Consider the following 21704-nt stretch of genomic DNA (forward strand, 5'->3'; position numbering starts at 1 on the left):
CCCGCCCCACCCGCGCACTCCGCCCACCCACCAGTCCAGGAAGTGCCTGGTTGCTGCTGCTGCAACTTACAGCAGGTCCAGGCGGAGGGCTAAGCAGAAGGGGGCCGCGGCCGCCCCCTGCGGCTCCGCACGCCCTGCCGCTTAGCCGTTACTCCGTTAGCGAAGCCGGGCCGCCCTAGGGAAGCGGTTCCTGCGCGGGGGCCGCGGGTAAGGACGCGCGCGGGCACGGCCGGTTACAGGCGTGCCCCGGGGCAGTTGCCAGCCCAGTGCGCTCCCCCTCCCCCCCGGCAGCGTCCCTAGAGCCTCGCGCCAACGGGGCTCAGCGAGCCCAACGCGCGCGCAACTGCTCGCCCTGTGCCCCTCAACCCCCTGCCGGGCCGGGGGCACAGCAGCAAGCTCCTACCTGCGCCTGCGCCTGCGCCTCCGCCAGCCCCCTGCCCCGCGCGCGCTCCGCTAGAAACCAGCTGAACAAGCGACGCTTGTGCCACCAACCGCGCGCGCGCCGCCTTAGCGACCGACCGCATAGCTCGGTCACGTGACAGAAATCGATCCACCAATCGGAATCCGCGGAAAGTGGACAGCGGTTACCTATTGGTGTAATTTCCGCATGACCGTGCGGTCCTGCCCCTTTCTCCCACGCGGGGTCAGGGTAAGGCTAGGAAAGGCTTGGGGCTGGCCGGTCCCCGGACCAGGCGTCACGGTTAGCGAAGGACTAGGCGCGCGGTAGGTGAAATTACATCCCCCTCCCCCCTCCCGTTTAGGGCAGCAGCAGCAACTCTAGCTTGTACCCGGGACTGGGAGCCGGGGGCGGGGCGGGGCAATGTGTGGGCTAAGGAGGAGACAAGCTGGAGAGAATAAGGGGGGGATCAGCACTGGCGTGAGAGTCGGACTCAGCCCCCCGGAGAGCCCATTGCCTTCCAAGGGCTGGAATGGACCCCAGCAAGCCTGAGCGTCAGCGTTCCTGGGCTGTCTGCAAATATCCGTGAAACCCCCCAGCAAGCCACTTGTCCTACCCACCCTTTGCCCTTCCAGTGCTGGTCTACAGAGGCTATGTCTACACTGCAATGGCAAACCCATGGCGGACCCAAGTGCCGGCTTGCAGGGCTCAGGCTAACAGGCTGGTGAAAAATTGTGGTGTAGATGTCTGGCCTGGGGCTCTAGGACCTGCAAAGCGGGAGGTTCCCAGAGATCAGGCTCCAGCTGAAGTCTACACTGTAATGAAGCCACCCTGTATAGCCCCATCCCTGAACTTGAGTCAGCTGGTGTAAGACTGAGTCAGCCAGGGGTGTTTAGTTACAGTGTAGACATACCCACAGAGGATGGCAATGTATTACTGCTGTTGTCAGTTACTCCATTAGCTCAAGTGGCAGAGATCTATGCAGTGAAACTAAAAGGTCTAACCCTGCTGGTGACCCATGTTGATGCAACATGATGGACTTCGTTTTTGTTTGTCCGTTTTTATTAAACTTAGGAAACTACATACAAAAAGTAGTTAAGAACATTATTAGGATTGCAAAGTCAAGCACTCAGACATGAAATACCAGAATTACAGTTCCCTGTTCATACTTAATATAGTCCCTTTGTGTGTATGCATTATTATAGTCTTTAATTATATGAGCATATGCTATATTTTCCTGTAATTTTTTTCTATCCTTGTTGGGAATTCCCAAAATATGATAAATGTTTATTGGTCACTGCTAGAGCTTCTATTTTGACTGTAAAAATGTATTTGGTATAGAGTGTGCCAGACTCCATTTATCTTTAGCACTATAAGACAGAGGTGAGGTCCCCAAACTGTGGGGCATGCAACCCAGCCCTCCTCTTCCCCAGCTGAGTTCCAGTCCCTGCTGTGGCTCTGGGTCCCACGCCCTGCTCCTGGCTGCAGCCTGCATCTGTGCCTGGGCTCTGTGGCCCCATTCCTAGCACTGAGCCCGGCTCCCAGTCCAAGGCCCCATGGGTGCAGCTCTAGCCCATGCTCCCTCAGCTACAGCTTGGGCCCCAGCTCCTGGCCCTTGACCGTGGCTTTGGCTTCCCTCCTAGCCCCAGCTCCTGATTGCACCTCCTAGGGCAGTGGTGGGGAACCTCCGGCCCGCGAAAGAATTTGATCCGGCCGAATCCCCCCCGTGCCGCCGAATCCCCGCCCGCCGCCAGGGCCACCATCAGGCCCTTGGCAACAAAAAGATTCACCATCAGGCCCTTGGCAACAAAAAGGTTCCCCACCCCTGTCCTAGGGGGTGTGGACCAGGTGGGGTGGGGGGGCCTCAAAAGTTTGGAGACCACAGCTGTAAGGAATGTGAGTAGAGATTTAATTTAATGCACTCAAAGAGCTGTGAGCATATAAATCAAACACTGCTAATTGTTTTACATTGTTAGCTTGAGGCTATGCTATACAAGTTTTTTCAGACTGTTATGAAAGTTCCTTTGTTGTAGAGCTTGCTTAATCAAAATTTGTATCTCTTAATTGACTGGTGAGCATTTTGGAGTTTTCTTACAGCAAATGCTCAAGCATAGAATTATTAGGGTAGTATATATCTTTTTAATCTGTCACTATTTTAGTCCATTTCTTAAACCACAATTTATGTAGATTTAGATGTTAATACTGTTTTCCATTTGAAGAATAGAATGATGACTCAAGTTGCAGTGTATGCTGTCTCACACATTAAGACTTGATCATACAGTCCTTATGCAGGGAAATCTATGGACTTCAAGAAAAAAATTGTGTATCAGGGCTTCAGGTCAGGCAGTTAATGCTTTAATGTTACAAAGACCTCTAGTAGACTATTCAAATCTGGAAAATGGAGTTCTGAAAATGACATAAAGGCACAGGTGAAATTCTGCATTCCTGTACACAAAAGCAGACCTCACTTAAGTCAATAGGCCAAATTCTCAGTAAAGTTGTACCTGCTTATATAAGATCTGAATTTGTCTCCATGGGAGTTGTACCCACGTATGTAAGAAGAGAATTTGGTCCTCTGCGTTTTGCATACCTTTCCTACTAGCAGCTGTCTTTTCAGTCATCATTTGTGTGCATTTTTGTAATTTCACATTATTCCCTATAAAGTAAGGCCTGGTCTGCACTATACAGTTAGGTCGATGTAAGCTGCCTTGCATTGACTTAGCTGTGGAAGTGTCTTCACTTAAATTTGGCTCCCGCCAATGTAAGTGCCTCTTGCCACAAGCTGAAATTGGCAGTAATGGCAAAAGGAGCCAAGCCATAAAGCTCCCCACACTTTGTGGCCCTATCCTGAATCTGTCTAGCTTTTCATGCCAATGAAGTCCTATTGAATGTAACATTGAATTAATTGGGGTTTTTTCATTTTATTTTTTAAATGCTATTTAAAGAGACATTGTCAAGGATGGTTGGCCTAATATTTGAGTTCCCTTTTTTTTTGCTTGTTTGTTTTCAAAGCCCATGGGAATGTTCACAAATAAGTATTATTTTCAAACATTTTAATTCTTTCTCCCACACAGAGGCAAAAAATACATTTTAGCATCTCCACATTCACGAGTATCTTTTACTGATTATCCTCACTCTAGTTATTTTAGTGAGCTAGGCTATTCAGTTAAAGGAAAAGGCGATACCGCATTAACACACATTTATTGTATTAACATTTCAATGTAAATATATTATTTAATGAAAACCTGCTAAATTCATGACTGTAGTTAAGAGTTGTCAGATTTATGTTCTAAATAGTCATAATCAGAAGACCATAAGAATGACTGGCTTTCCCCTGGGTTAATTGCAACCAGTGATATTATTTCTAAAAACTGGATCACTGTTCAGATAAGCTTGGAATGGTTTGTGGAATTACTGCACAGTGTAGTACACAGCAGAACAGATCTGATATATCTAGATAATTTGCTAATTGTTTGTGGCTATCCTTACCCAGTGTATTCATGCTATCACTGTCTTCTGAATGTAATTCACACCTGATTAGAGTGTGTGATCATGTTGTCCTCTAAAAGCTAAGCACTGCTAGTACAGAAGTTACTGTCCCATCACCTCTAATGTTTGTGTGAGCATTTTGCCCTCTTGTGGCTGCAGTCTAAAAAGGATATAAGACCTAATGCTTCTACACAAGCATGGATGTTTTTCTCCTGTTTTTAATTTTAAAATCTGATACAGTTTATGAAATTTTCTATTGTTGGTCCAGACAATGACAAGCCCTTACATGGGTAAGAAAAGGGGTAGAGTGTTGCTTTACACCCTACCTGCTTTACACATCCCATACAAAGGCCATAAAGTATGAGGCTGTCTGTCACCCTTTCTGCCCCCTCTACACCAGGTGAAATTTACTGTTCCCCATGACAAAGTTGGGCAGAGGACATTCTCTCCTGTCTGCATTCTTCAGCAAGATGGTCCTGCTATTCCCTTTGGTGTGGGGCAGATCTTGCACTACCATAGCATAGGCCACTGCTTTGCACGGAGCCCATTTTGTGGACTGTAAGTACTCCTAGAAGTGCAGTTACAGTAAGTCTTATAAATGTTCTTAGTTATTCCAAGCCTAACAAATACAAAGTATCACCTATGATGTGAGTAGTTCTTGAACTATCCTTTGGGTCTTCTGAAACCTTATATGGTCAGCTGTCCATAGTACAACTTAGATTCTCACCTCCCTCTAGTCTCCTTCTTCCTTGTCATCCTATTTCCCCTCCTGTCACAAAAAAGGCTAACAACATTCTGAGTCTTAAAGTAGAAAGTCAGCATATTTTAGGTAAACAGCTTCCATTAATATCTGTTTGTAGTGGTGCCTTCGCTTCAGTATTCGGTCAAGTGAACATATAAAAACCAAATGCACAGTTAGTGAAAGTAGCTTTAGAAGATGGCATTGTGTCCAGGGGTGCTGAAACAATTTTTATAGTGGGGGTCTTGAGACCCATTGAACCAAACTGCAAGCCCTGTATATAATGGAAATCACTTCAAGCCACGGGGTCGGTAGTACCCTCCATACCTGTAGTTCCAGCACTTATGAGTGTGTCTGATTTTCCAAAGTTTTTTTAAATATTTTGTTAGATTCTGTATAATACGAACTTTAAATGACTGTACATTATAAGAAATAAAAAGCTTCTTCATAGAAACTACTCTGTGGAGGGGGCCAGATGAGTCCTGTGGTTCTTTAACATAGTGTTTGCTGGAGTGTCACAGCTGAGAAGGTGCTAGCCTATCATGATAGGGATAGACCTTTAGTACTTAAGAATAAAAGACAGTGTGCAGAATGTTCATCCTACAGTAGGCTGCTTAATGAAGCATTCAGCACAGTTTGTTGAAGAGGATGAAGTTTTCAGAATTTCAGATTATAACCTATCCTATCACTGTGTGCAAATAGACGGAAGTTGTCCTGGGTGCAGGGCTAGCAATGCCTCTACTCCCTTTCTGATTTCTCTGAGTGTTTCCCCTCAGGTGTTAGGCCTTGTGCCCTTACCCCTCCTGGGTTGGAATTCTGCAGTTCTTCTACTCGTTGACCAGGTCCTGGGCTACAGTACCTTGGGTATCAACTATGCTTAGCCAGGAGATCCAACAGAGTTCAACACATGGAGTTCTTCCCTTTCGGAGTCTGAGACGGGTGAATATAGTGACCAGACAGCCAAAGCATTCTTTATTTTAACAGTCAGAGCAAAGAATGTACAGAGGAAGGGTTTTAACCAACAGACAGTCTACATGCATGTCTAATGGCTTACCATCCCCTCATTTTGGCCTTGGCATTCTGAATTTCTTCAGACACTCCAACTAGTTTTGGGTCTCTGCTTTCCTCTAGTAGCTCTCCAGCTACTTCCCCTCTGGAAAGAAAGAGTCTCTTTTTATCCAGCTAGAGTTCTTTGGTTCTTATCAGTTCCCAGACTTTTGCCTTTGTCATCAACAAACAGTTCAGTAGGCTCCTTGGAAAATCAAGCCAGACTTCTCAGAGCCATTAGCCCGTATCAACCCCCAAGTGTTAGCTGAAGGGGTGACTTACATTATATTTACATTTTCATTATAGCCCAATTACTAAACTAAGCCAATATACTCATATAGTGAATATTCCAATAACCAGGTCAATATACAATATTCATAAATTATTACAGCTCCACTTCCATCACAGAAGGTTCTTTGTTTTAAACCACCAGGCTCCCCATTAATTTAATTCAAGTTGTCTGAGAGTGGTCAGTGGCAAAATATGGTAATTTATTTGCAGATAACCTTTATAAGTATAAGCTTTACAGTTCACCTTTTAACTAAAAAGTTATTTGAGGATCCTTAATTCATGCTGCTATGAAAATAAAGACTCAGCGGTGGGTTTAATGAAATGTTGGTTTGGTTCTTAAATCCCTGAATTTTACTGGTTTACAGCAGAGCAATCCTTAGTGCCAAACATTTTCTAATCATTTTAATTTCCTGTATTTTGAAATATACAAAACATGTATTACATGCTACTTTACCACAAATTAAATTGATTTTCACTTTCATAAATCAATGAAGTTGCATTTTGTAGTGGAAATTTATATATTGGTCTGATTTTGAATATATGTTGACTATTTTGATAAAAATCTTTGACAATTTGTGGAAGATATGTTTATGTGCATAGCGCAGTTGCCATTTCTTAAACTTAACTTGGGAGATTTTATTTTCAAAACAATAAAAGTAATTAGATCTTGTTCTGAATGAATCAATTGGCAGTTTTATTTATTTTAATTATGCAAGTGTAAGATTCCTGAAAGCATTAACTAGTATCTTTTGCAGTTGCTTTAAAATGTTGTCAGAAAATTTGAAAAATATCTTTCATTTATTTAAAAAACAAAAAAGTGCTCATGTTAAGATATTGTACAGAAAGGCCCATATCACTGTGGAACTGCCAGATTACTTCATGATCTGGGGTGGAGCCCAATGCCATGCAAAGTACTTTGCAACCACCTGAGCACTGGGAAGCACTGAGGAGTCAGGCTTTGTGACAGTCCACTCTATGGGAGAATGGGGATGGCTGTGGTGGGTCAGAGGGGCAGGACTTTACCTATACAGATCTTTTGGCTACAGTCCCTTCATATGGGAACATAGTTGGCAATGTACAATCCTATAGACTATAGTGCCAGAAACAGCCACAGACTAGGTGTGATTAGGGGTAGAGAAACATATCTTAGCCCACATCTTTCCAAATCCTTCTATCTGACCCTCCTTTCACACAGCAATTTTGTTTACATTTTGAATGTGGGATCAGGATTGCACCATATGTTCTTGTCCTACAGGGTGAATTTCATTGAATAACACAGAGGTCCTGGTTTTTTTTTGTTTTTTTTTTAAAAGACCATTTTTCTTTTTTCCTTCAGAAAAGGGTGAATTTTAAGGCTCCAGGACTATATGTATATACCTCTGGAATAAGTTTTTAATTAAATGCTTGATATGACCCTCTTGATATTTTAGTTCGGCTGCTTCTTCTAAATTTTGAAACTCTGCAGAACTTGTTTTTGTTATTAAACTCATTTGGCTAAATTCTTTTTTGCAGCAAAGTAGTGCAACTCTTTTGACTTCAGCAGAGCTGTATTTGTATGCAAGGACTGAATTTGACCTCTGTTTTTAAGGTATTATGACTAAGGATACGATTTGGTCATGGTGATCATGGATTCTGTGACTTTCCGGGACCTTTGTGATTTCTGGGGTAGGGCTGGAGCAGCTGTCAGCCCTGGGACCACTGCCAAACAGCTGCCCCGGCAGCTCTGTTTCGCTCCCCCCCCCCCCCCCCCCCCCCCCCCCCGCACCCTCCTGGGGTATTTTTAGTAAAAGTCAGGGACAGGTCATGGCTTCAGTGAATTATTGTTTATTGACCTGTGACCTGTCCCTGACTTTCACTAAAAAAGTGACAGAATCTTAACCTTTATTATGACCAAGCTAATTTTATCAATCTTTGTATGTGAAAAGCAGAATTTGCATTTAACATTAAACTGTGACAAGAATATAAATCCATTTTATGTCCTCTGTGCAGTCTTTCAATTTAATTTTGCTCTATTTTCTTTAGGGTAGTCCTTCCACTGAAAAGGCCTCATCCTGCAGCCCTTATTCGTGGGAGAAGTCCCACTGACATTCATTTGTATTTTCTTTATCAGGAAGGACTGCAAGATCAGGTACAAATAATCAGTTATCCCATGTGGTATCTTTTTTTTCAGTTTCATGCAAAATAGCATTGCATAAACTTTTTATTTATTTTTTTCTTCCTTTAGCTGAAAAGACTGTCTTGTTGGTATAGTCTAATCTGGAATTGTTGGCATACTTCCATTTCCAGTTTGTTTATAAAATAGTTAGATGGAATTTAAAATTGAACACACGTGGGACAGTTTACCAGTGAGCCATGATCCAGTAACTGTCAGGCTGAAGTCAGGCAATGCAGGATTGCTGATGGAAGTAAGTGCTCCCTTCTTTAATGATCCTCCAGCACCAATTGGAGAGCCAGGAAAACCTTTCAATGGACTGTGGGACTATGAGGGTAAGTGGAAATGTTTTACTGCAAACAATAATCTCGTGTAATACCTTGAGCGATACACTTAATTTGTGTACAAGTGTAGATGTTTGTTATCCTGTGCAGTTGATGTATGTAGTTTTTGTTTTAAATCCTGTGGCAAGTTATTTCACCAGGCCAGTGTAACTTGAACTGACAGATAAATAGATAAATAGATTTAATCTATTTGTTACAAATTTTGATTCTTTGATCACAACACAGTTCTCTTAAAGACAGTGAAGTCTGGTAAGACTGCAAAGTTAACATTCTTCCCTTATTATGCTGAATGTTAAAAAAAAAAAAACAAACAAAAAAAACCACTTTTTACTACTGATAATGATTACTTATTTATGATGACACCTTGCATTCTGAAAGTTCCTTAAGCAACTTATACATACATTTTATGTATCTATATAAATCAATTCTTTCATTATAGAAATACAGTCAACCTTGTAGCAAAAAGTTGTGGGCAACTGTTTAATAGCACATACAATAATTCACACTGGTTTGTGAAAGGAAATGAATATGTTATCTAATTGAAACAGCATGAATATATGAGGCAAATAGATTGTAATTATCCAAATTGGATTTTTTCCAACACAATGGAGTTAACTCCATTGTTCCTGTTAAAAGTGTAGAAGTGTGGTTTGTTTAGTTTAAAATATTTGATTTTTGTTATTAAACGGTATGAGGAATGAAGTATAGAGGGAAAACTGTAGAGGGATAGAGTCATAAGATCTCTAATGATGAGTAATGGTAGGGAACTTAGTTTTATGTATCATCCTAAAGATGAGAGAGGGGGTGTGTTTTTAGAAATGTACAAATAGAGTGAGAATTGTGTTAATCCTAATGAATGACGATTGTACTCTTTCTTGAAGAAACAGACAACTCCGTTTAAACCAGTAATAGTTTAAACTGTAAACCAGTAATTAGCAAATTTTGATAACTTAGGTAAGGGGTTACTGAACCTGTTCCAATGGGAATATATTTGAAAAAGAATAAATTTGCAGGATCTACTGCCAAACAAAATTGGCTACAAACACAGGATGTAAAAACAGGCAAATTTTGTTAGTTCATATAATCCTCAGTTCAAAATTATAAATATACCAAAATTTGTTTTGACAACAGCTCTGTTGTTTCTTATTTTCTGTATGCCATTCCTTTTTTTTCTTTTCCTTTTTCAGTTGTGCAGTTATGAATATGTCAGCAGTCTGTTCCAGCAATGCTCCATCTTACGTTGTGATTATCAAAGTACTAATACTAGTGATCTACCAATAAGTTGTTAACACCCCATCACCCACATAATTCATTATATCCAAAAAGTCAAGATTCATGCAAAATACAATCAAAATAATTTTAATAAATAGATAGTAAATCATTTTTATTCCTTTCTATAGCTGAAATCAATAACCTCTATTTCTTGCTCTAGAAAAGTTCATGGGGGGAGTGGTTCTATTATACTTTGAGTGCTGTACTTTATGCTGACACTGACATTGCAATAAATTAACTCAAGATTCATATTTAACGTTCTTTGCTAATCTGAAAGTGGTGCAGCATTCAGGCCATGAGACTCTCCGTTATCGTACCCTTTCCAATCAGCTGCTCCTGAATGGTGGGTGATTCAACAAGGATAACTTGCTTCCAACTATGCCTGCTGCTTTAGAACACTACTGTTCTCTCCAAAGCATCAATCATCCTCAGGAAAAGCCAGTAGCATTTACAGCCCAAACACTTTAGTTCTTGGCTGTTTGTATTGTCCTCCGAGGATTCCTGCTTCAGCTGAACTTAGTGACAGGCCTTGCTGTGTAGCTTGTTCTTTGTGTGCACGCACACGTATGCCTCTGTTTTCCTTTCTTTCTCTTCTTTTTTTGTCTTGTATTTCATGTTCAGGCCAGTAGCTTGGAAATACATAGCACTAGGTTCCTGCACTTAAGTGCTTTACCTATGATGTCCACTGTGAGTGTAATTGACTACAATCACTGGATCCTAGCCAATTTCACTCACAGCAGGAATCACAAGTGAAGTGCTTCTGAACTGTTGCAATTTTTTGTTCCATTGACAGCTAACATCAGTTAGCAAAACTATTCTGTTGACTCCAGCTTGAGAACCACTGGTTAGACACAAGCAAAATCAAAACAACCTCTTTATTGTTGCTTTTTTGTAAAGCTCCTTATGGTGGCAGTTGTAAAAATGAAAGCCGTTCTAAATGATGATTGTGGCACATTGCTCAGAATAGTTTAGACTTTGCTGATGGCATATGTACAATTAATGGAACTCTAGAACATTGTAGGCTAAATTTCTGCATAAAAAGAAAATAAAATATTTAGTGAGAAATAAGAAGTTTAGGAGTGGAACAGAATAAGAAATTACAATGTCATACTGATAACGTGTGTGGTTTATTTGTTTTTGTTTTCAGTTGTAGAAGCATTTTTCTTGAGTGAGACATCTAAGAAGTACTTAGAAGTTGAACTTTGTCCGTAAGTACAAAGCTTTTGTATTGTTTTTTAAAGTGGCAGCTTACATTTTCAATGCCATTACATTAGCATTTCTAATGTTCATGCCCACACACAGACACACGCTTGGGTGTGATAGAGAATACAACAGTTACAGAAGTTACTTCAGTCCTGAGATATGTATGAGTTTCCATTACATATGTGAATATAAGAGTATACTAATAGTTCACATCAATTGAATAATGTTGGTTATCTATTTTAATTTTGGTCAGCCATGGACAACATTTATTGCTGTTGCTTTCTGGCAGAAGAAGAATATGGAAAGTAAGTAATAAAATATTTTTCATAAAAGTGTGGAAAATTAACATCCTTTCTTAGTATTTAGTTGATCTTTATCTCCCAAGCAAATAGGAAACAACTGCATTTCTGTTGCTCTTTTATTGCTCTAACATAGCAAGAACTTCCTTTAACATTTGAAGTATCCAGAACAGAGACCAAATGGGAAGGCAGAGCTCATCTTCCTTGGAGTTATTTTCCACCATGCACTGACAAGTTTAATGCATTTGCAATTCATGGATCAGAAGAAAAGAGAACGTATGAAGCACTTTACCCTGTGCCTCAGCATGAAATACAGAAAGGACAGAAACCTGATTTGTAAGTAGAAAATTACTTCATCTGCATCACAATATATAATAGGAGTCTTGGGGAATTTTTTGTAAAATGGAGTTAATTTAATTATAAAATTAAGAGTATCATTCTGGTGCTTTAATCATGCTGCTGAGCACCAGTTCCACAGGCACTGTACTGTGTGTAAAGAGCTCTCTGGCAGATAGCTGTAATTAGAGGTTGATTTTACTGCTATTCCTTAGGTGCATAGCAAATGGTGCCTTCAACACCAGTGGCATCTGTTTCATCACCTTTCTCGACAAGATCAATAGTTTGATTTTTCCCATGTTTCTCTAGCTAGAGCACCCTTTGAAATACCAACCAGTAATAATTTTACCATATGCATCTCCAGTGGACCTGCTGTATATCACCTACTGTTCTTGACAGCCATGGCCCAGTTTCCCATTTTGGAATTGATTGTAGTAAAGGAGAACTGACTAAGTCAGTTGAAAGAGATTGTAAATATTAAAGAAACTTACAGCCAACATCAACAGAAAAAGAGATGAGCATGACCTCACCCAGACTCCATTTTGGGCCTATTTATTGCCATGACCATGAAGTGAAGTTAGACATTGATGAACTGGGTTATACTACTAATTGCTACTTCTGATCAATAAGGCTTCTGGTATTTGTACTGTTTATGAAGACTGCCTTAACATCTTATGCAGCAAACAAGGGCTATCAGAAGGATTGTATGGGTGAAGGAAAGAATTTCTGGAATACCTAACAATATTTGTGTGAATGCTCCCCAAATCTTAATTAAGGGGAGCATTCAACATATAAATAGATTATTTATTCCAATTTAATTTTTGCTTTGTATTAATCTTTTTGACTCTTCAGAGTTAACCTCTGATCTTTATTTGATTTATTTCAAAAGAGGAAAAAATCCTTCCCTTTAAATGTTATGTGATACTAGCATAGTGTGAGCTTTATTACATGATTTACTGCCTGGTACTTATGAATACAGCATATGTAATGGAAAGAAGACATCAGTGCTAGTATTCTAATGCTCCAGCAGAGTAGCCTAAAGGGATGCACCAAGCAAGGATTTTTAGTGTTTTAATCAGGATTTTATGCAGAATTTTAATTTCATTTTTGTGTAAATGGGACAGGGAGATTTCAAGCCCTGTAAACCATCCCTCTTTTACCAGCCTCATTTTCTTGCCATCTGTGCTTTTCTCCTCCTTTGATGTCCTCTTCCTCTTTTCCTCCCAAATCACTTGTTCCTGTTTCCAAACCCTCTCCAACCATTTCCCCACCACTGCTCTAAAAGTAAATGAATAGCAGTAATAATAATAATAATAATAAGTTGTGTTCCCATCATTCTCATTGTTGCCTCTTTGGGGAGGAGGAAGAAGGGAGAAACCTGGCTAAGTACAGTCTGTGGGCCAGATCTTGAGCTGTAAGTCACATCACTGGTGAATTCTGGTCATAGAGCCAGCATTACAGTCTAGGAGAGGGTCATTCCAAGGACAGGATGATTCTCCAACAGCCTGTGTAAAGCATCCTACACCAGATTCCCTCTCTACTGCTAACATGGAAGATGTGGCTGAAGGCAAAGGGTAAAGTGGGACTCACTTACTGGACTGATTCCCCAACTGCAGTTTCAGCCTCCTGGGCCCATTAGCAGCCAGTGTCCATCAGATTAGCCATCAGGCTGCTTTAACTTAAGTTTTGGAACTGGCCCAGAGTACAACAGCCCAAAGACTGAGAGAGTTTAAAGGTGAGCTTAATACTAACTAATTTTACACCAATTTGCGCAGTGTGCTGCTTGGCTGTAGCTGTAGATTTGGACCTATATTTTCAATGTAAGATTTGCAGAAGTCTTCTTACATAGTTCTGCAGTAGTCCAAATTTATTAGATCTAGTTCTCACAAAACAGAGTATGGAAAATAAATAGAACACTTGTTATGCCACTGTCCAAGAACTCAGGAAAATAAATATTAAATTATTTTTACAGCCTGACTAGTTTATATGCAACCATTTTTATTCTTAACTTCTGAGTATAAAAATAAGCATTCCACAAAACTCATACCCTGTTTAATTCCATCACCCCCCCCCCCTTTTTTTTTTTTTACAGCCATCGCTTGGAGTTTTTCAAACAATTTAACCTGAAGGTGTTAATGGGAGAAGATTGGAAACAGCCTGAATCAGCTCTGTGGATGTCAGTTGATTAGATAAACAGGATAATAAATTAGATATTTGATATGATTCAGTTGTACGGACCAACTTCTTCAGCTAAACTATGATTAGAGCGTTAGTGTGCATTTATAAATGTCAGAAAAGGATAAGTGTTGAAAGGCCTTTTTAGGCACCAAAAAAGTTGACCTTTTAAAAATCATCACTTACCTGCAACAGTTACATCTAAAATCATGAGTCAACAGTACAAGCTTCTTCTGTATTACCTCATCAATGTACAGGTGTGGAACTCTCTAACATCTTCATGGAAAATGGAGTTGAGCCCAATTAAGTCATCCAGTCCATGCTGTTGGACCTGCTAGTGCAGGGAAAAAGATACTCTAGCTGTGGTTGTACATTTAGGTTATAGATACTCAGATAAAAGTTCTTGGACAAATCCAGTGCTTGAACTGGAACATCTCTGATTATACAGCATAATCTGAGAGTTTCTCCCTTACGTTGAGATATCTCCAAATATTTAAAGAGATTTTCATTGCTACATGTTTTTCATAATTGTTGCCATTGGTAATTAAGTGATAAATCTGTCCTGTTCTACTAACTGAATCTTGAGCTTTTTCATAGTATTTATGTAACATTGTCTCAGACACATTACCTGACTTGTATGTGATGGAATGCTGATCCTACAATGAGGTATGTTAAATTGTATCTAACAACAATTATGTAAGAGTTGCAGTTACTAAGGTAACCAAAATAGAATAATTATTTCCTCAGTGTCTTGTTCTGAGGGATGTACAGAATTCCTTTATATATATATATATATATATATAAAGAATTTTTAGAGTGTATGTTCTTTGGGATATGAACCATGCTCTCTTGTGTTTGTACAATGCCTAGCACATGCTGGAGTTCCACCAGTAACAAGTAATAAATAAGTGAACACATATTGTACATATAGAGGCAGTGTGGTCCAGTGGATATGGTGCCAGACTGGGAGTCAGGAAACTTGGGTTTTAATATCCACTATGAGCATGCAGCCTACTTCCTGACATCCAGTGCTGCTATGTCTGAGGCCTGGTCTACACTTAAAAATTAGATCAACATAGCTACATCACTCAGGGCTGTGAAAAATTTCATACTTTGTGCAACGTAATTAGGTCAACCTATCCCCCCCACAGTGGACACCGCTAGGTCGACAGAAAAATTCTTGCATCTCAGAGAGGTGGATTACCTACATCAATGGAAAAAACCCTCTGTCAATGTAGCAAGCATCTACACTACAATGCAACAGCGGCACAACTGCAGCAACATAACTGTGCCGCAGTATCCACACTAGTGTAAATGTGGCCTCAGTTTCCCTTTGGCAGATGTGGATCTCCCCATGTTCGTAGGGTGAGTTGGGGGCTATGACCCTCCAGCCAAAGCCAAAATTCTTCTGGGGCAAACCAAGAATCCCAATAAATAATAGTCTTCTTAGTACCCTTCTGGCTTCAGTAATCCTTTTCCAGCTCTCTCTGAATTCTATGACACAATAGTCCTTTTCTTCTTCTGCCAAGGAAGTCAATTTGTAAATTGTGAAGCTGAGGTACGGTTGAACCCAAGACCTCCCTTCCAAATCTGGGCTCCAAACCTGTGAAGTGACTGTTCTTCTTCACTTTTTCCCTGTCCTCTTTCAACACAGTCTCCTAGCCAATTCTCTGGCCTCTTCAGCTGAGCTCCTTAGAGGGTTCCATTCCTGGCTCCTTATCTGCCTCAGCCATTATCATAGCCCAGGACTGTGCAACTGAACCTCACCAGAACTTCCTAGATTTTAAGGACAGAAAGGGCCATTATGATCATCTAGTCCGACCTGTTGTGTATGATGGCCAAAACATGGGCCACAGAACCTCATTCAGTAAAAATAAGATGTCTTTATTTAGAGACTTCAAATGATGGAGAATCTACCACGTCCCAAAGTAAGTTCTTCCAAGGGTTAATTACTCTCCCTTATAAATTTCCATCTTATTTCTAATCTAAATTTGTCTAGCTTCAATTTACAGCCATTGGATTTTGTTATGGAATTTTAGGCTAGATTAAAGAGCCATCTACTATAAGAAATCTCTTCCTGCCTTCCAGTCACATGTTCTGTGAATTCCCAGTCCTATGACCTGGGAGGAAATTAGACTAGTGTCAGTCAGGCCTGAACTCTTCTTAAAGGGCCTGCTGACCATATGACATCCGCTATATCAGTGATTTACAAGACCTTGGGCAAGTCCTCTGCCTCATTTTCCCCACCTGTAAAATAGGGATAATGTTTATCCACCTTTCTAAAGTGCTTAGAGATATAAGGATGAACATTCTTTTTTTATTCACATTCTTGCACTGTGCCTGTCTCTGTGGTATCTGAACACTATATGGATATGTCTACATTGCAGCTGGGAGCAAGCTTCCCAGTCAGGTGGACAGACGATGCTAGTGATGCTTGAGCCAGCATGCTAAAAATAGCAGCATGGATGTTGCTGCTCAGGCAGCAACTCGGGCTCTCAAGCCCCTGTGCCCAAGCCCAGGTTGCTAGCCTGAGTATATGCCAGAGTTGCAACGGCCACTCTGTTCTTGGTGTGCTACCTCAAGTCTGTCTACCTGGGCTGGGAGGCTCACTCCCAGTTTCAGTGTAAAAATACATTTCCCATTGACATCCATGGAAGGAATGGAGAATTTTTGTGTTCACAGTTATATTTAACTGTGTAATGTGCCTTTAAAACAGCTCTATTGCATGTGTCATGTTTTAAGAAGAAGGGAAAAGTTTTTCATATACTGCTGTTCGCCAGCTTTTGCTTATTAACAGGCATAAATCCATTTATTTGCCTACATTTTTGCACTATCTAAATAATGTCTTAATAATTCATTTTTCCTTACATTCATGCAACAGCTTCTGCATTTATTAAAAATTGTGAAAAGTGAATGCTGAGATTTGCTGATACCAAGGAAATGGTACATGTTAAAATATCGTTTTCTCTCACATGTTAAAAATTCAGATACTCTAATTTGGCAAGCCCTGTGGACTCTGCTCAGGTTGTTAAACCATACCTGCTTTTGGGATGGGAAGAGGTGCATGCGCTGTCTAGGGGCTTAAAGCCTTGGGGAGGGTATTTCTTTGAGATATATGTAGGAGGGACCACACTCGCCATGCACTCTCCAGCATAGTCGTCCTACTGTAAACCCTTGTGTATGTGAGGGGAGGGTAGGAGTATGGCCATGTGCCCATTCCTAGATCTATTCTCTGTGTGCTATTTCAGTCAACCTTCCCCTTGCATAAGAGACCTCATTCTGGCTGTTCTGTCTCACTATCAAGGTTCTACCCTGCCTCCATTGCTTATATCTGTGGGCCAGATTTTTAAAGGTATTTAGGCACCTTCTGCATTTTTAGGCACCCTAAGTATCTTTAATAATATGGCCCTGAGTGCCTCCTCTCTGGTGCTTGCTGCTTTTGCAAGAAAGCTACAGAGATATGAGTATCCCTATTCTACCCAATGCGCCATTGTTGCAGAAGGCATAATTTGACTCTCATATGCATTCCTCCTAACATTTTTAGTGGCTAACTCTGCTCTCTTATGAAGGGGGAAATACTACTAATTTCTTCCTAATATTATGAAGAAAATGTTTTCATAGTGATATAAAATTAAATTTATTCCTTCAATAGTTTGATGAGTACACAATAGAGCAGTACTGGCATGTCAGGGTTTTCTGATTGCCTTTACACTCCCTCTCCATTCGTAGATTCATAGCTTCCAAAGCCAGAAGGGACCATTGTAATCCTCTAGTTTGACCTCCTGTATAACACAGGCCATAGAACTTCTTCCCCAAAATAATTCCTAGGGCATATTTTTAGAAAAATATCCTGTCTTGATTTCAAAATTGTCAGTGATGGAGCTACCATGACACTTGGTAAATTGTTCCAATGGTTAATTATTCTCACTGTTAAAAATGTATGCTATGTTATTTCCAGTCTGAATTTGTGTAGCTTCAACTTACAGCCATTTGATCATGTCATACTTGTCTCTGCTAAATTGAAGAGCCCATTATTAAATATTGGTTCCTGGTGTAGATACTTACTGTAATCAAGATTATAGATTGTAATGAATTGCTGTGCTGGTGTATCCATTCTTCATTCAGTTGTGTGCTCTTTAACCAATAAAGGCACTTTGGGTTTTCTAAGTCCCAGTTTTATGCAAATAGATCACTGCAGTCACCAGTTGTTTCTGCTCCCTTAATTAGATTTATAGATTTCTTGCTATAAAGTGCTGTTTGTTGAAAAAAGTAAATATTGTATGTGTAGTTTCTAGGCTATTTTACACCTGCAGTACATACACATCCTCCTGAAAATTACCCTGAAGTCTGAGATTATTGATCAATTCAGTAATCACGGCAAAAAAATACAAGAGTTCTGGTGTCCCTTATGCAGTCTTATTTAATGAAGTATAGTCATGGGCAAAAAAAAAAATTTTCTTTAATATGTCAGCATTTCATATATGCACTGTTTTGTATTTGTTGAACATTGTTGAAATGCTATGGTTCAAAACTGATTACTGCTTGTATCAAACAGATTTTCTTTTCTCATACTCAACTGATTATCCTATATGTGTAAAGGAACAATAAGTTCAGTGATATTTACTCAGGTGGTTTTTAGCTCATTTTCCCCATCACACTTCAAATCCTGTCCTTGGATGTGTCTGTGGGACTCTCATTGACTATATCCGAGAGAAGTAGATTAGTTATTTTCACCCTAAATAAAATAATGCTTTTGTTGCAATATGTTACTACATTAGCTATTTTTGAAAATACAGATTATATAGCTCATAAACACCATTTATACTGTATGGAGAATATCTGAATGATAAATTGCAGAGCTATGAGATACAGATTTTATCATACAATTTTTCTTCCACTCTGTCCACTAATCTGTCTCCCCTGGATTTATTTTAACATTTTAAATGTGTGAGCATTTTTAAACAGTACTGTCTTTCAAAAATCAACCTGCCTGATCAAGGTTTCCATTGGGCAATATTCAGTCCTACGTTAGTTACAGATCTGATATCTCCTGGCACAGGAGACTGAGTTATAGAAGTTTTATTCCTCTGGAAAGGGGATATTCTCAGTAAAATACATAGCTCTTGATTCTATTCCTGCAAGGGCTTAAAATAACTGACTTTATAGTTTGACGTTTTTATATATGGAAAAAGTGTTCTTAGGTAACTTTTCGGGGTTTAAAAAAAAAAAAAAAGCCATAACTGTCTTCTCCATCTGAGCTCTATATAGTAGGACTCATGGTAACTCAGGGTGTGAGCCTGCTTCCATTGAAGGCCATGCCAAAACTCTGATTGCCTCCACTAGGTGTATGCCTCGGTAACTAAAGGAGTTTGGGAAAAGTCCCAATAAAAGTGTTTAAAATGCTCTTGAATATTCCTAATCTAGTTCTCCTAATTTCCTAAACTAGTGGCACATGTAGTATGTATATATAGGGATGGAGAAGGCTAATAAAGGCTTTAACAACACTTGTTTAGGTTTATGCATAATTCACTTGTGGCTTCATAACTTGAGTAATGCAGCTATCAAAAATGCATGCCAGTAAAACCTGTGAAAGTGCCCCATTGTGTATTTTCTCTCTTGTGGGCCTCCCATATGCAAAAAGAATGGAACGTTGTGGTTTTATATGAATGGGAAATACCTGTCCAAATTTCTGTTTGCTAACATCTCCAGCCCTTCTCTCCTCACCATTTCCTTAAGAAATGTAACAAGATATGATTCTTGTACAGTAAGAAAACTTACACAGTCAGAATAACACGGTATTCTTATCAGCAAAGTTAAAGAAGTATGGGTTGGATGAATGGACTATAAAGTGATAGAAAGCTGGCTAGATCATCGGGCTCAATGGGTAGGCTCAATGTCTAGATGGTAGCTGGTAACAAGCGGAGTGCCCAAGGGGTCAGTGCTGGGGCCGATTTTGTTCAACATCTTCATTAATGATCTGAAGAATGGGGTGGATTGCACCCTTCAGCAAGTTTGTAGATGACACTAAAATGGGGGGAGTGGTAGATATGCTGGAGGACGGGGATAGGATACAGAATGACCTAGATAAATTAGAGGATTGGGCCAAAAGAAATCTGATGATGTTCAACAAGGACAGGTGGAGAGTCCTGCATTTAGGAATCCTATACACTGCTACAGACGAGACCAACTGACGAGGCAGCAGTTCTGCAGAAAAGGACCTGGGGATTACAGTGGATAAGAAGCTGGATATAAGTCAACAGTGTGCCCTTATTGCCAAGAAGGTTAATGGCATATTGGGCTGCATTAGTAGGAGCATTGCCAACAGCACGAGGGAAGTGATTATTCCCCTGTATTTGGCACTGATGAGACCTCATTTAGAGTACTGTGTCTGGTTTTGGGACCTCCCACTACAGAAAGGATGTGGACAAATTGGAAAGAGTCCAGCGGAGGGCAACAAAAATGATAAGGGGGCTGGATCACATGACTTATGAGGAGAGGCTGAGGGAACTAGGCTTGTTTAATCTGCAGAAGAGAAGAATGAGGAGGGATTTGATAGTAGCCTTTAACTACCTGAAAGGAGGTTCCAGGGAGGATGGAACTAAGCTGTTCTCAGTGGTGGCAGATGACAGAACTAGGAGCAATGGTCTCAAGTTGCAGTGTGGGAGGTCTAGGTTGGATATTAGGAAAAACTTTTTCACCAGGAGGATGGTGAAGCACTGGAATGGGTTACCTACAGAGATGGTGAAATCTCCATCCTTAGAGGTTTTTAAGGTGTGGCTTGCCAAAACCTTGGCTGGGATGATTTAATTGGGGTTGGTCCTACTTTGTGCAGGGAGTTGGACTAGATGACCTCCTGAGGTCCCTTCGAACCCTAATCTATGATTCTATGATTGGAATGAGAAAAAGAGACTCAGATTTCTAGTCATCACAAAAGGTTTCATGCTGTTGTAGTTGCAGAACATCACAATCGCATGCTCTTCAGTCAGAAGATTGATTCATAAAGCCTAAAATCTCTCTAATGTAAGTCTGAGAGGAGACTTTTTGTAAATGATCCTTCCCTGTAATCTGCTCAAAGTCACATACGGTTTGAGGAGGAGCTCTGAGAAGCTTGAAGGCTTATCTCACCAACAGAAGTTGGTCAAATAAAAGATATTACCTCACCTACCTTGTCTGTCTCGTTCATAAAAAGTCATTTTTGGCTGTGGGCATCTGCAAAGTTCTGTATTTTTCTTTCTTAGCTTTTTTTTTTTTTTTTTTTGGAAGTTTTGCTGATTTTAAGTGAGCTATCAGACTCTTTAAAGTATGGTCTGAGCATGTGCTTTTCTTCAGCTGAGGGTCCCACAGCTTCACTTTTTCTTAAAACATTTTTCTTTCCAAATTCCAGAAAATTGTGTGTGTTTATAGATCAGATTAATTTAGCACTCAGGAAACTTTCTGGTTTGACAACCCTAGAGACTGAAGTAGCCACAGAATAACTGCCAATACAAGGATTTGGTCAATGTATCTAGAGGGACCACCTCTTGGGATGAGAAGGTAGTTCAGTCTCCAAGCCTATTCATACATTCTTGGCTGACATCGGAAACGAGCACCCTATCTATGTCAATAGGATGGCGGTTTCTGTGATGTGATCAGAGATGTGATTAGAGTGCCTTAATGAGCTTGCAGAGCCAATGGCTGATGCTGAGCCCTTCCATGTCTAAATGTAAAGGTGAATTGTAGCTTTTATTTAAAAAAAAAAAGAAAAAAGAAAGTTTCTATCGCTTTTTCTTGGTAAGATAACTTAGAAAGAATAAAGTAATGGCTGTAGACAGGGCCGGCCCTAGACCAAACAGCGTCCCGGGCAAGGAGTATCTTCAGTGTCCTCCCTCCATATGTTAAACTTTTGAATATCTTATTTTTTATTGTATTTGTAGCCCATTTCATTACTTTGATGCACAATTTGCACGTATGATTTGTCCTT

At 40.2% G+C, this 21704-nt stretch overlaps 2 protein-coding genes across 4 annotated transcripts in view; one reads left to right on the forward strand and one right to left on the reverse strand.

Moving 5' to 3' along the window:
* Window positions 1-648, reverse strand: part of SCLT1 (sodium channel and clathrin linker 1) — a 130895-nt gene extending 130247 nt beyond the window's left edge. For 2 of the 3 annotated variants that reach the window (XM_067530238.1, XM_067530236.1), the window contains exon 1: window positions 404-433. The gene's annotated coding sequence lies outside the window, so the exon portion shown is untranslated. Of the gene's footprint in view, window positions 1-403; window positions 434-588 lie in introns of those variants that run through there. The other variant, XM_067530237.1, reaches the window with a different exon arrangement.
* Window positions 145-14318, forward strand: LOC137141379 (UPF0462 protein C4orf33-like). Its single transcript, XM_067530240.1, has 8 exons — window positions 145-207; window positions 7476-7551; window positions 7986-8091; window positions 8188-8450; window positions 10879-10939; window positions 11188-11239; window positions 11370-11569; window positions 13662-14318. The coding sequence occupies exons 4-8, from the start codon at window positions 8270-8272 to the stop codon at window positions 13756-13758; spliced, it is 591 nt and encodes a 196-aa protein (XP_067386341.1). The 5' UTR covers window positions 145-207; window positions 7476-7551; window positions 7986-8091; window positions 8188-8269; the 3' UTR covers window positions 13759-14318.
* Window positions 14319-21704: the final 7386 nt, after the last annotated feature.

The sequence above is a fragment of the Emydura macquarii genome, unplaced genomic scaffold, assembly GCF_026122565.2.
Source record: "Emydura macquarii macquarii isolate MOO-44397 ecotype Brisbane River unplaced genomic scaffold, CSIRO-AGI_Emac_v2 contig_3044, whole genome shotgun sequence".
Taxonomy (NCBI): domain Eukaryota; kingdom Metazoa; phylum Chordata; order Testudines; family Chelidae; genus Emydura; species Emydura macquarii.

Excerpts from the sequence above, each read along its gene's own strand:
- LOC137141379 (XM_067530240.1), top strand. The coding sequence starts at position 8,270 with ATGGAATTTAAAATTGAACACACGTGGGACAGTTTACCAGTGAGCCAT. Across the intron at positions 8,451-10,878 it reads TGGACTGTGGGACTATGAGG|TTGTAGAAGCATTTTTCTTG; the intron begins GTAAGTGGAAAT and ends TTTTGTTTTCAG. Across the intron at positions 11,240-11,369 it reads GCAGAAGAAGAATATGGAAA|CAAGAACTTCCTTTAACATT; the intron begins GTAAGTAATAAA and ends GCTCTAACATAG.